This window comes from Elgaria multicarinata, chromosome 9 (assembly GCF_023053635.1).
Source record: "Elgaria multicarinata webbii isolate HBS135686 ecotype San Diego chromosome 9, rElgMul1.1.pri, whole genome shotgun sequence".
NCBI lineage: Eukaryota > Metazoa > Chordata > Lepidosauria > Squamata > Anguidae > Elgaria > Elgaria multicarinata.
Genome location: NC_086179.1, coordinates 12251171 through 12264999, shown reverse-complemented (window position 1 = coordinate 12264999; position 13829 = coordinate 12251171). Strand labels below are relative to the sequence as shown.

Here is a 13829-nt window from a genome sequence, read left to right as displayed (position 1 = left end):
ATTGTATGCATGTTTAGACAGGGGGGAAAGTCCTACAAGTCCCAGCATGCCTCAGCCAGAACAGCTGGCTGGGGCATGCTGGGAGATGTAGGAGGTTTTTTCTGTCTAAACTTGTATAAGGTTGCGTCCTTAAATTTGCAGAAAGGTGAGATATGAAATCAAGCAGATCAAACAATGTATCATTCTAAAAAAAAAAAATCTCTTTGCAGCTCGCTGATCAATTTGAAGAGAAGCCCAATATCATTGCTCACTTCCACGAATGGCAAGCAGGACCTGGGCTGATCCTTTGTCGATCCAGGAAGGTCCCCATTGCAACAATCTTCACAACTCATGCTACACTGTTGGGGAGATACTTATGTGCAGCAAGTATAGACTTCTACAACCACCTGGACCAGGTAAGAAGGTGGCATCGCCCTCCTCTCCCTTCTGCCCAGATGGTACCGTAAATTCTACCAACTATCCTAAAACCATGATGCCCTTTTAGGTCTGCTCTTCCCACTTTGCTTTGCTCTGGTATATTTGCGAACTCTACAAGTTTCTGCCCATTTTCCTTACACTTTCAGCAGGCAACATTAGGGTGACCATATTTTGGAAACCAAAAAGAAGGACAACATGGTCGCCATGTTAAAATTATATTTAAAAAATAATTTTAAAACCTCAAACTTTTTTTTAAAAAATCCTAAAACTCAATGGATGGACAGATCTGTTTCAAACTTGGCATAGCTAAAGTCCTTGTTAAGAGCAATCATGCAGCCAAGTTTCATCTCTTTATCTTTAAAAATAACATTTTTTTAAAAAAATTAAAATCCTCAATTTTAAAAAAATTCCTAAAAAATCAGTGGATGAACGGAACTGTTTCAATTTGGTATGACTAAAGCCCTTCCTAAGAGCTACCATCGTGCCAAGTTTCATGTCTTTATCTTAAAAAATGACGGAGTTATAAGCATTTTTGTTAATTCCCATTAGAGCTGCTCTTTGGAGAAATCCGGATTTGTCATCAAAACCCCGGACAAATCTGGGCAAATCCAGTCATATGGTCACCCTAGGCAACATCAAAATGCATTATATATATATATATATATATATATATATATATATATATAAACATAAACCATAAGGCAGCAGATCAATGCTAAATGTAAGACTAAAAAGTTACACAACGCAATGAAAATTAGGGCTGTGCACAGCTTCGGTTCCAGATCCGAATCCTGAGCCAAAGTGGGCCGCTTCGGGCTGCTTCGGGCTGAATATGGATTAATACCAGATGAGGCCTCAGTGGATAAGATCCAAAGCACTTTAGAGCACTTCAGCCTGATCTGGGTCAATAGTCACCCACTGCCCCCCGAACTGGCCTCCAAAGCTGTTTGGGATGGTGGTGCACAGCCCTAATGAAACTAACTATAGGAATACTTTTAAAAGAAAGGAAAAAAATATCCGCAATAACTCCTGAGTTATTATTGATCAAGCAGATTGATTTGACAATCATAACATTTTTTTGTAGAGGTAAACGGAAAATATTATCTGCCTCACAAGAATAAAAAAATATTGTCAAGTTTCCCAGTAAATGTCAATGCTGACCTACCATGCAGCTGATCACACATATATGTTTACTACCCCCGCCCCTTTTTTTTTTAAAAAAAAGGCAGACTCAATAGAATGGCAACCTTATCTAATTTGACTTTTTGGTTTGTAAATGTTTTCATTTTGTTTTGCTTCTAGTGGTCTAAACCAGGGATATGAAATGGATTTCTGATTATTATTATTATTATTATTATTATTATTATTATTATTATTATTATTAATAATAATAATAATAAATAAAAAGTCAAAATACAGTCAACACAAAAAGCAATAAATAATTGCAAAACAACATAAAGAATCACATTATACAATTTACTGTCCTTTACTAAATTAGTGCTGGAATTTTATGCCAAACGTTTTTTAAAGGGTTGGTGCAATGCTCGACATATGCGGTTGAATCCAGAAGTGTAGCCAGGATAAGTGCTTTGGAAACACCTTCCTGTGAGGAAAGGTTATAACACCTGGGACCGTTCAGCTTAGAAAAGAGACATGATAGAGGTGTTCAAAATTGTGCGTGGGGTGGAGAACGTGTATAGGGAGACATTTTTCTCCCTCTCCCATCATACTAGAACCCAATGGGGTCATCCCATGAAACTGATTGGTGGGAGGTTCAGGGCAGATAAAAGGAAGGACGTCTTCACACAGCACATAGGTAAACCATGGAATTTATTATCCTAAGATGTGGTGATGGCCACCAGTATGTACACCAGTTGCTGAAGAACTTATATTTATTTATTTTATTTATTTAGAGTATTTTTATCCCGCACCTCAGCCAAAAGGCTCTCGGAGTGGCTTAAAATTTATCAATAAAGAAGACAGTCTCTGCCCTCAGGCTTACATTCTAAAAAAGACAAGACGCACAAGGAAAAGTGGATGGGGAGGGAAGAGGGAGAAAATAAAAAGAAATTAAGGAGACAGTTTAGGCTGGTGGGAAGGCCCTGCTCCGTCCTCTCATCTCCCAATGGAGGGGCAAAGCAACAGCTCCTCCTTCTTCCCCACAGGGTGAAGATGGCAGTTAGCCCTGTGGGGGGGGGGGGTGTCCAACTGAAGCAGGCTCCGATGGTACTCTTGGGCAGGAAGGTACTCTTTCTACTTGTGGGTTTCCTGTGGGCGCTGTGTGAACACAATGTTGTCCTGCACTCCTCCCAGAGTGCAGAACGGGCTCAAGTTAAAGGACGCCAGATTCCAGCTGGACATCAGGAAAAACTTCCTGACTGTTAGAGCAGTACGACAATGGAATCAGTTACCTAGGGAGGTGGTGGGCTCTCCCACACTAGAAGCCTTCAAGAGGCAGTTGGACAACCATCTGTCAGGGATGCTTTAGGGTGGATTCCAGCATTGAGCAGGGGGTTGGACTCGATGGCCTTGTAGGCCCCTTCCAACTCCGCTATTCTATGATTGACCTTGGTCTGATCCAGCACGGCTCTTCTCATGTTCTTTTGATTCACTGGAAGCTGTCATTATTCAATTAGTTTATCTCTCTCATGTCACTAACCATTCCCTGATGGCACACAGTTTTTGAAGTGACTGGTCTGAAGACCAGAATGTCCTCCAAGAATTCTGAAGTTGGCTTTTCCTCTCTAAAGTATAAAATGTACTATTAATCCCATCAAGGCAACTTTAATGGGGTTGGGGAAAGCTAACGAGATTCCACAGATCATAGATGGCCCCCGCATGGGATGGCTGACATTTAAAGGGTACTAATACAGGAAATGATGCCCGTTGTTTTTGTTGCTGCCGTTCTGCAGATACTTACAGCGCATTAAATCTCTTTCCAACAAATGCTAACATTCAGCGAGAGATCAGCTGTCTTAATGAGGGCATCCTTGGCTGTGAAAAGGTCACCCTGGCCCAAAAGCTCAATGAGAGGGAGGCGGGTTGATCTCTGGTACAAGTCATTACACAGACTACGAAGATCTGTAAGAGATTTCCTCGCAGTTGTCTCTCTAATGGTAGAAGACCATTAAGGTCAAGCAAGTGATTTGTTGAGTACTAAAAGACTCCCAAGACCCCTGGGCAAGTTAGTTTGTTTTGATCTTTTGAAAGGGCACATCATGTCGTGATTTCCTGCATTTGAAGCGCAGTTGCGTTTGCAAGCTTCTTTGCTTACTGTTTTCAAGATAAGCGCTCAGAATCGTTTTGCTTTGCATTTGTCTTTCTTGAAAAGTGCACCTCAATCAGTTCACAAATCGGGGACACACACACACACACACACACACACACACACACACAGAAGATTCTTTTATCATGAAAAGCAAGCAATACATCTTATAAAGAAGTAAGGAGGGTCTGAAAAGGACCAAAGACCACAATGCAGTGTAATCGGAAGGCCCAGGGGGCGGGGACAGAAAAAAATGGGAGAAAATGCAGATAAATTTGGAAACACTTTTCTCCTCCCTCCTCCCAATTTAAAAGAAACAATACCTGGGGAAAAATATTCCTAATTTTTTTGGTCCTCCCCCCTCATTCCTGCCCCCCAGACTTCACATCCCTACATTTTATTTATTTATTTATTTATTTATTTATTTATTACATTTTTATACCGCCCAATAGCCGAAGCTCTCTGGGCGGTTCACAAAAATTAAAACCACAAGAAAACTACCAACAGGTTAAAAACACAAATACAAAATACAGTGTCAAAAGCACAACCAGGATTAAAACCACGCAGCAAAATTGATATAAGATTAAAATACAGAGTTAGAACAGTAAAATTTAAATTTAAGTTAAAATTAAGTGTTAAAATACTGAGAGAATAAAAAGGTCTTCAGCTGGCGATGAAAAGAGTACAGTGTAGGCGCCAGGTGGACCTCTCTGGGGAGCTCGTTCCACAGCCGGGGTGCCACAGCCGGGGTGTGACCCGAAGGCTGATCCATGGGTAGCCTGTGCCCACTGTGAGTTTCTAAGTAACTGGGACAAGAAGAAGAGCGATAGAGAGTGTGGAACTCTAATAGTGATTGGGCCAATCCCAACGCAGCTGCTTTTGGGGGATTGTTTTTAAATGCACCTTTTCCCTAAGTGAAGCATAAAAACAGAAGAAGAGTCCTGTTGGATCAGACCAAGGTCCCATCTAGTCCAGCACTCTGTTCACACAGTGGCCAAACAGCTGTCGACCAGGGACCCAGAAGCAGGACATAATGCAATATTTGGCATTTGGGAATCACTGTGTTTGACACATGTCATATACCACAAGATGTAGTGATGGCCACCAATTTGGATGGCTTTAAAAGGAGGTTGGATACATCCCTGGAGGAGAAGGTTATCAATGGCTACTAGCCCTGATGGTTGTGTGCTATCTCTAGTATTTGAGGCAGTGAGCCTGTGTGCACCAGTTGCTGGGGAACATGGGTGGGAGGGTGCTGTTGCACCAGGTCCTGCTTTGTTAGTCCCTGGCCGATGGCTGCTTGGCCACTGTGTGAACACAGTGCTGGAGTAGATGGACCCTTGGTCTGATCCAGCAGGGCTCTTCTTATGTCCTTAAAACAGCCTTCCTCAACCTGGGGTGCTCCAGATGTGTTGGACTGCATCTCCCGGAATGCCATTCTGGGAGTTGTAGTCCAACACATCTGGAGCGCCCCAGGTTGAGGAAGGCTGCCTTAAAACATTTCAAAAAGAAACTTTGTAAGTTGGCCAAATTGTCCTTTGATCTAAATGTGGTGGGACTTTTGAGTTATGTTTCTGGGGTTGGGGGCATTGGGGCAGGGACAGGGAATGTAACTAGTATATAGATAATCTGTTTGGCAGTTTCACACTATGCTGCTCTCTCTATGGGCTTTGCTAGATGAGGAGTTAGCCTGGGCTGATACCCAGGATCGCCCATGTGTGTCCAGATGACGCACAGGGGATCCAGGGTTTAGGCAGGGGTCAACCTTACCTTGCCTTGGGGTAATGGGCTCCACTAGCCCGGTATTTCCACTGTCCCGGGCTGAGCCTGGGACCGTGGAAGGTCTAGCCCATTCCGCGTCTTTTCCCGGCTGTGTGGCTTACTCGAGCATAGACGGGAGAAGCTGCGCATGGGGCAGGGGGAGAGATTGCAGCCAAGCAGGGAGGAGATCACAGCCAGGGGGGAGATCGCAGCCAGGGGAGGAGATCGATGCATGGGGGGGGGGGAGATTGGGGCCAGGGGGGAGTGGGGAAACCTTTTTTTAAAAAAACCCTTACCTTTGTAGATCATGCACTCCTGCGCACCCGGCCCTTTAAAACTGGGGGGGAAATGGCGGACGCGACGGAGCTTTCCTTTTGCCCATCACATCTGACATATAGACTGGGGTGGCAGCAGCTCTCCAGGATTTCAGGCAGGAGATTTTCCAGACTTACCTGGAGATGATGGGTATTGAGCCTGGGACCTTCTGCATGCAAAACAGGTGCTCTACCATTGAGTTATAGCTCTTCCCGACTTTGCTCAAGCAACGTTGGTAGTAGTCTTTGCCTGGAGCACAGTAACATCTCTTAAGCCTGCCATGACATTTAGGCCTCAGCTAGACCTATGGGTCTAGCGTGACAGAGGGGTGAGGATCTCACGATATTATAATTGTGAGTTTATCCTCCTCTGTTTACACACGGTGCATGATGTCCAGGAAGAAAGAGGACATTGCGCCCACCATTTTGTTTTGTTTTTTAAACGAAGAAGGAGTGTACGAGTCCTCAATTGCCGAACTGTGAGGTTTTTTTTAAAAAATAAATAAATTTCTGCACTCCCAATGGCCACAGAGCTCCTGTGTTACTCGTGAGGAGCTGGGTGAGGAACTGCGTGGGGAACTGCGACACGTGCCCACACGTTCCACGGTCTCAGGATCATCCCGAGACCATGGGAAAAAAACGCTTAAAGATTCAATGTATGAGAAATAGTTAACTTGGAAGAAAGAAATGAATTTGATCATTGTGTTAAATGTATTAACAAGGAGAGAATATAATTTACATCTCTGATGTGTAGAGAGCCGAAAACATACTTTAACCTTGGTTTACGTATTTCTTTCTTCCTTTGATTTTCTTTCTTCTTATTATTTTTTATTGTCTTTTTCCTTTTTCCTATTTTTTTTCTCTTTTCCTTGCGTGTTCATTTCTCTTAGATGTAATGTCTTTATGCAAGGCTTTTATGTCATCACCCCTCCCTGCTCCCGGGATCCCCTGTGCATCATGTGGATATTTTCGTATGTTGTTAGGATGCTTTTAGGACGTTTTTAAACAGTAAATACCATGCTTTTAATCAGTATTTTACGTATTTTATGCTTATTGTTGCTCCCCGCCTTGATCCAATCAGAGAGGTGGGTAAGAAATATATTATTATTATTATCATCATCATCATCATCATCATCATCATCATCATCATCATCATCCAGGGGATCGCCCCATCTAGCTATGGCCTTAGACAGTGCCGGCTCCAGGTTTTAGAGGACTCTTGGGCAGGACACCCTCAGTGGGTTCCCTTCCTCAGTGGGCCCACCTTCTCACCGCCATGGCCACCAGCTCCTGTTGCTCCTCATTCTCTTTCTCATCATTGCTAAAGCTTGCCTGCTTGACAGGTAGAGGCATCTACTTCTCCTACTTCTCTCCACCACCATTATCTGGACCAGAGCAAGAGGCAGGTGAACAAGCAAGTTGCAATGATGAAGAGGAGGAGCAAGTCCAGGGCAGTGTTTTTTTTTTAGTGTGCAGTTGGACACAAAATGTGCAGTTGGGGGAAAAAATGTACACTTGGAAATCTGATAATGTGCAGTTGAAAAAAGTGCTGAAAAAAATAAGACATGTGTTATGTGTATGTAAAGCCTCGTGTGGCGCAGAGCGGTAAAGCAGCAGTTTCTGCAGCTGAAACTCTCCCCACAGCCTGAGTTCGATCCCGGCGGAAGCTGGTTTCAGGCAGCCGGCTTGGGTCGACTCAGCCTTCCATCCTCCCGAGGTCGGTAAAATGAATACCCAGTTAGCTGGGGGAAAGGTAATAACGGCCGGGGAAGGCAACGGCAAACCACCCCGCTATAAGGCCTGCCAAGAAAACGTCAGCGAAAGCTGGCGTCCCTCCAAGAGTCAGTACTGACTCAGTGCTTGCACGAGAGGTTCCTTTCCTTTCCTATGTGTATGTGTTCATTAAGAACTTAACAGTAGACAAGGTCAGGGATGGCATGTAACACAAATTATATAAGGATGCAAGTGAAAGAGCCCTTGATGGTGTTGGTTCCTGTGACAGTGTTGCCTGAATAGATGTGGGGGTGAGTTGGTACTTGGGTCTATTGCATGGTCTGGTCCCTCTGTCTTTGTCTCTGTCCTGTGTACTATTGCTGGTTAGCATCTGCTTCAGGTTGGAAGGTTGTCTGTAGGCCAGGACCGGTGTGCCTCCCAAGACTCGCACGAGAGAAGTGTCTGTGCTGATGATGGGTTGGAGTTCACTGATGATCCCTCACAGTGGTTTCAATTGGGGGCTGTAGGTGACAACCAGTGGAGTACATCTCTTGGTCTGTTATCCTTCCTCGGTATCTGTATGGCCCTGTCAATCTGTCTTTAAGTTTAAGGTGCTACTAGTGTTGGTGATAAGCTGTCCAGTCTTGAAAGAGAAATAATGTGTTTGGCTTGGGCGGGGGCGGGGCATCTGGACAGGGCATTTGTGCAGTTGGAAAATTTGCTTTAAAACAACCCTGGCCCAGGGGACCCTTATCAGTGGGTGCCCTACTGGGGTGTGGGCCCCCCGGCAGGTGCCAGACCATGCCTTTCAGGCCGTCCCTGCTTTGAGAGCGTGTTTCAAGTGTTCCAAGCACTTCCCATAAGTTATCATTGTAAAGAAAACCACTATTCATATCCCGACGTCTCACATGGGCTGAGGTTATAAAGGCAGCGGCTTCCTTCAGGGCCTCCGATAGTAGAAAGTTCATGGCTAGAATGAGATTTGAAAAGGGACTTTCCTAGATTAGGGCTGACATTCTTCTTAGCCCCCACGTGGCCCCAGCCCTGCTGGAGATCCCTCGTGCTTTTAAAATACACTTTTGGAAGCTGCTGTCCCTGGATGGGCTGGGAGTGCGGCGTTTGTATGGAGTTAGGTTACAGAATGGCTTTTTAAAGCCCCCTTTAGAATGATTTCAGTGTCATGGGGTGGGGACTAGTAATTGGATCATAAGCCTTTCACTTCTAGGTCAGCAGTTCATAGCTGTTAAAGACTTAAAGCCCATTACATTTTGAGAGCGCTTTAGTGACGATGCTGGATTACTCTATTTCTTTTCTTTTCTCCCCCCCCCAACCTCCTGCTGAGAGTGAAGATTCAGAGTCCTGAGCGATGTTTTAAGGGTGTGTCTATATTAAGGAGAAAAACCCCAGTACCCTTACCAGGGTTTCTTCCTTGGTCTTTCTGTGTTTGGGACTGGCACCTTTAGATGGTGACTTCCTGGTTTTGAATTGAAAACTTCCCCTCTCAGCAGTGCTATTCAATGAGACAACGCCGTTTAGTGGCGGAATGATAGCGCTACACCAGCTTTACATGCTGGGGACATCCAGCGATTATTTGCAATTATTTATAATACTACATTATCTCTTTTGTTTATTAAACTGGGGAAAACTGCAGAAGACCTCCTGGATGTTGACGGCATCATATAAAGGATGCACAAACTTCCGTGAGTGGTCAATCATGGGTATGCAATGAATCGTCATAAGGGAAGGCAATGAATCGTCATGTAGAGAAGCTCTAAGTGAGGAGGAACATGTAGAAGGAATGTAAAAAGCAAGAGGTGAAGGCTGCAATCACAGGCATTTACCCGTTAAAAATAAAGGGGGAGAGAGAGAAAAGGACAAATTGGAGGTTATTGTTGTCACTGCCTATTAGCCAGTATAATAGGACCTCTGTGTACAGAGGCCCACGATAAACAGCAAGGGAAGGTATTTATGCCCTGCTTATTGGCTTTCTGGAGGTATTTGGCTAGCTGCAGTTGGAAACACAATGGAATAGATGGGGAGCCAATAAGGCAATTATTATGGGACAGGACTCCAGTCTCGGTGGCAGGTCTTGAACTGATGATCTGACGTGGGGATTCCACCTATGTGCCACCAGCTAGCTCTGGGCAAAGGATGGAGGTGTAAGGAGACCAGCCGAAACTTCACCAGTAGGCCAAAGTAGGGGTGGGCAACTGCAGGAAGTCTGAGGGCCATTTTTGCACACACACACACACACACCGACGACTCCCCCCCACCCAGCTACCATAGTTGGTAGAAAATAAAATAAAAATTAGAACAAGACATAAATCAAAATTGCCAGTTTGCCACTAAAATCTGGCAGCAAACCACTCCTAGCACTCAGTAGCGCTACGACGGTTAAATTTAGCTTGTTTTTGAACTAAATTGGGCCTCTTTAGAACTCTGTAGCAGTTTCAGGGTGCCCTTTTTCTTTTATTTTTTGTAAAATTCTGAGCCTGGCAGAGCAGCAGTGTGGGGCAGGGGCCATACCAGGGGAGGCGGGGTCCACCTGAGGCCCTTGGGTTGTGTGTTGCTCATGTCTGGGCTACAGCAAGTCACACACACACACACACACACACACACACACACACACACACACAAACAAACACACACCTGCCAACCCTATAAAACATTCTGGCTCAAACTTGCTCACTGATCTAAGAAACCAGGAGAGTTGCCTCTGAGAGGAAGCAAGGCTCAGTGGTGGAGCACACGCTTTGCACATAAATAGTCCCAATTTACCAGGGTGGGATCTTGTAAAATCTGTAATCCACCAGCAAATGTATTTGTATTGTGAAGCCTTAGCCACAGATGAGGTACCTCTCAAAGGATCGCCCTTTAGTGTTGGAATGTGAATTACAGAAAAGTTGGTGTTGTGTTAAAGTGAAAGGAAAAAATTGTCAGTTTGTGTTTTCCACCCGGCCCAAGTGAAAGAAATTTGAAGTTTTTGTTTTCCTTCTCCTCCCTAGTGTTTTTTTGCTTCTCCTATGCTTAGCAGCTAGAGATAAGCAGTTTTATTTTCAGTGAAAGTTTTTGTTTTAGATTTTGAAGACTTTGTGTATTTTGTCTTTCACAAACCTCAGATAATTAGAAAATGTAGAACCCCATTTTCATGGAAGAAATGTCTTCCATAGCTTTGAAGATTCACTGCCTGAGTTGAAAAGCTCAAGTCCTTGTACAAATAGTTTTGCCAACAGGTGGGGCACCATTTTGATTTTCTACTCCAAGAACTACAATTAGGCTGACCATATGGAAAGGAGAACAGCAGTCCTGTATCTTTAACAGTTGTATAGAAAAAGGAATTTCAGCAGGTGTCATTTGCATGCATGCAGGACCTGCTGAAACTCCCTTTTCTCTACAACTGTAAAAAGTACAGGAGCCCTGTCCTCCTTTCCATAACTAAAATGCTGTAGCCACCTCTGGGAATGGCCAGGAGATTTGCTTGTCCTCTTCCTACCACTGTGTCTTCCGCTTTCAGCAATATGGGGACCTAAAACCACCCAGCCACCTCCAGATTGGATCCAATTTACAAAACAACAGTGCCTGGCCCTTTCTGGCCTTACCACATCCTCATCAGGGGGGTAGCAGAGAGCGTACTCGAAGTTTCCATCGGTAATGAAAGGAAAATGGTTTTCAAGTAGGGATGGGAGAACTCCCCCTGCCATGATTCAGATTGGGCCCATTCTCCCTCTTTTCCAGAGAATTCTTGGAAATTTGCCACCTTGACACACAAGAATTTCTATCCAGCCAGAGAGATGGAAGTGACAACTGCCTCCCCTGTGATCTGTTTTGCTGACATATCAAAGCAATTTAACCATATTTGGTTGTAACACAGAAACTACCTGCAGTAAGGACAACTCCTACCAGAAGCGGTACTGCAACACATCTGGTGGGAAATTCCCCAATTCATTTGCTATAGAACAGAATTCAAAGCCTGGCCAACCATGCCTTTTGTTTGCCTAATTGCAAAAGTTGGTAGAAAAGGTGCAATTAATAGAGTCTCCGGCTGCAAGCAGGTGGTGGAATGAACCAACCAAAGAGTCCACCTTATTGTACTGCCTCATCAGATAAATTCCAATCAACCTGGCCTTCAACTCTACTTAAGGCTATTAGAACCTGAGGCTACCGGGCATGGCTGCCAAGACAATGCAATATCTCTCACAACCTTGTAAAGCTAAGGCACGGGTCCATGTGCAGCCTTAGCAAAGCGTCACAGAGCCAGAATTCATAAGGGAAGGCAAATAATATTAGGAGGAGTCTGGTCTATAATGGCTGATCTTTTTCTTACTGTTAAATAGGATTATGAGGGTGTGCCTTGTTGCGCAAGTCTGCCCAGAAGAAGCATCTGGATTCTGGATAGAATGTTGGCCTTGGAGACTCCATAGAGCGCTCCATAGAGGGCCAACCAGGCAGGGCTGGCTCTATCATGAGACAAAGTGAGGCGCCTGCTTCAGGCAGTGCAGTGGAAGGAGTGGTGAATTGCAGCACTCACCCTCCTGTCAAGAGGGCTTGAGGTCTCCAGCGGGTGCTCCAAAGAGCCCCGTCAGCCACTCTCCCATTTGTTGCAATGAGAGAGCAGCTGGCAGGGCTCTCTGGAGCAGTGACCAACCCTGTTTCCCTCATTAGGGTGACCATCTGAAAAGGAGGACAGGGCTCCTGTATCTTTAACAGTTGCATAGAAAAGGGAATTTCAGCAGGTGTCCTTTGTATATATGGAGAACCTGGTGAAATTCCCTCTTCATCACAACAGTTAAAGCTGCAGAAGCCCTGCCCTCTTTTGTATCTGGCCACTCTACTATAGCTAGTGTAGCTTTAACTGTTGTGATGAAGAGGCAATTTCACTTACTTCAATTGACAGCTGCTGCAATTCCCTTTTCTACATTTCTGTTAAAGATACAGGAGCCCTGTCCTCCTTTTCATATGGTCACCCTACCTATTATCCAATCCTTTCCCCATTTATCCTATCAGCCCTAGGGTGACCATATGAAAAGGAGGACAGGGCTCCTGTATCTTTAACAGTTGCATAGAAAAGGGAATTTCAGCAGGTGTCATTTGTATATATGGGGAACCTGGTGAAATTGCCTCTTCATCACAACAGTTAAAGCTGCAGGTGCCCTGCCCTCTTTTAAATCTGGTCACTCTAGCATACTCCTGCACTTTAACTGTTGTGATGAAGAGGGAATTTCGCCAGGTTCTCCAAATATACAAATGACACCTGCTGAAATTCCTTTTTCTATACAACTGTTAAAGATACAGGAGCCCTGTCCTCCTTTTCATATGATCACCCTACTTTAGTGCCAGGTTCCATGTGGCATTGGAGAAAATGAAGATCTCTTCTGCCACTGATTTTCAAGCCAGCTATTAAAATACACCCAGTTGTAAGGGAAATAATGGTCTGGTAGAGTATCTCCCTGACCTTGACTTTGAAGAAAACCACCTTGGTTTCTCAGACGTTGAAGATAATTTAAGACTAAGAGGATTGCAATTTAACTGTAATCATCGACACTCAATTAGAGTTAAGAATTGGTTAAACTTAACATTGTAGAGAGTTGGCTTTTGTAAGTGGAAAACGGCGGTGACCATTTGAACTTTTAATCAAGCATTCCACCAGCCCTGTTTGGGTTTCAGCCGATCCTCCTGGGAGGTTCAGCTAATCTCCGGGCACTGTCACCTTCTGAACTTTCTGTGTCAACTAGATAGACTTGGGCCACAGCTAGACCTAAGGTTTATCCTGGGATCATCCAGGGTTCGCCCCTGCCTGAGCACTGGATCCTCTGTGTGTCACCTAGATGAACAGGTTTGACCCCTGGACGATCCAGGGATAAACCTTAGGTCTAGCTATGGCCTCTGTCAAGCTCATTTTGACCTCATTTCTAAATGGTAACCGTCTTCAGATGTTCCATCACATTGTGAATCAGGGTTTGAACTGGGGGATCCTATCGAAGACCCAGAAATACACAGAGCCAGGATTCGATGTAGTGCTACCAACATAATCAGAACACATTTATTTATTTATTTATTTATTTATTTGTTTGTTACATTTATATACCGCCCCATAGCTGAAGCTCTCTGCGCGGTTTACACATGCCCTTGGAGAGTATAAAGGCTTCCCTTACTCTTGGCAGAGGAAGGGAATCACTGGACATTGTGACCAGCTGGCTTTGCAGTATGGGACATTGTATAGGAGCTTCATCTGCCCTCACTTCCCATGCATGAAGAGGAGCCTGTTTGTGGGGAGGCAATGGAAAATGGCAGCAGCTGCAGGGAAGGTTTCGCCAGGAGCATGGCTGTGATATATAGGGAACTGCCAGTGAGGAAGTCAT

At 44.6% G+C, this 13829-nt stretch overlaps 1 protein-coding gene across 1 annotated transcript in view; it reads left to right on the top strand.

Annotated features, from left to right (window-relative positions):
- GYS2 (glycogen synthase 2) overlaps positions 1–13829 on the top strand; it is a 53596-nt gene that overhangs the window by 12627 nt on the left and 27140 nt on the right. The window contains exon 4 of the mRNA XM_063134715.1: positions 210–395. Within this exon, the coding sequence (XP_062990785.1) occupies positions 210–395 (186 nt within the window). The remainder of the gene's footprint in view (positions 1–209; positions 396–13829) is intronic.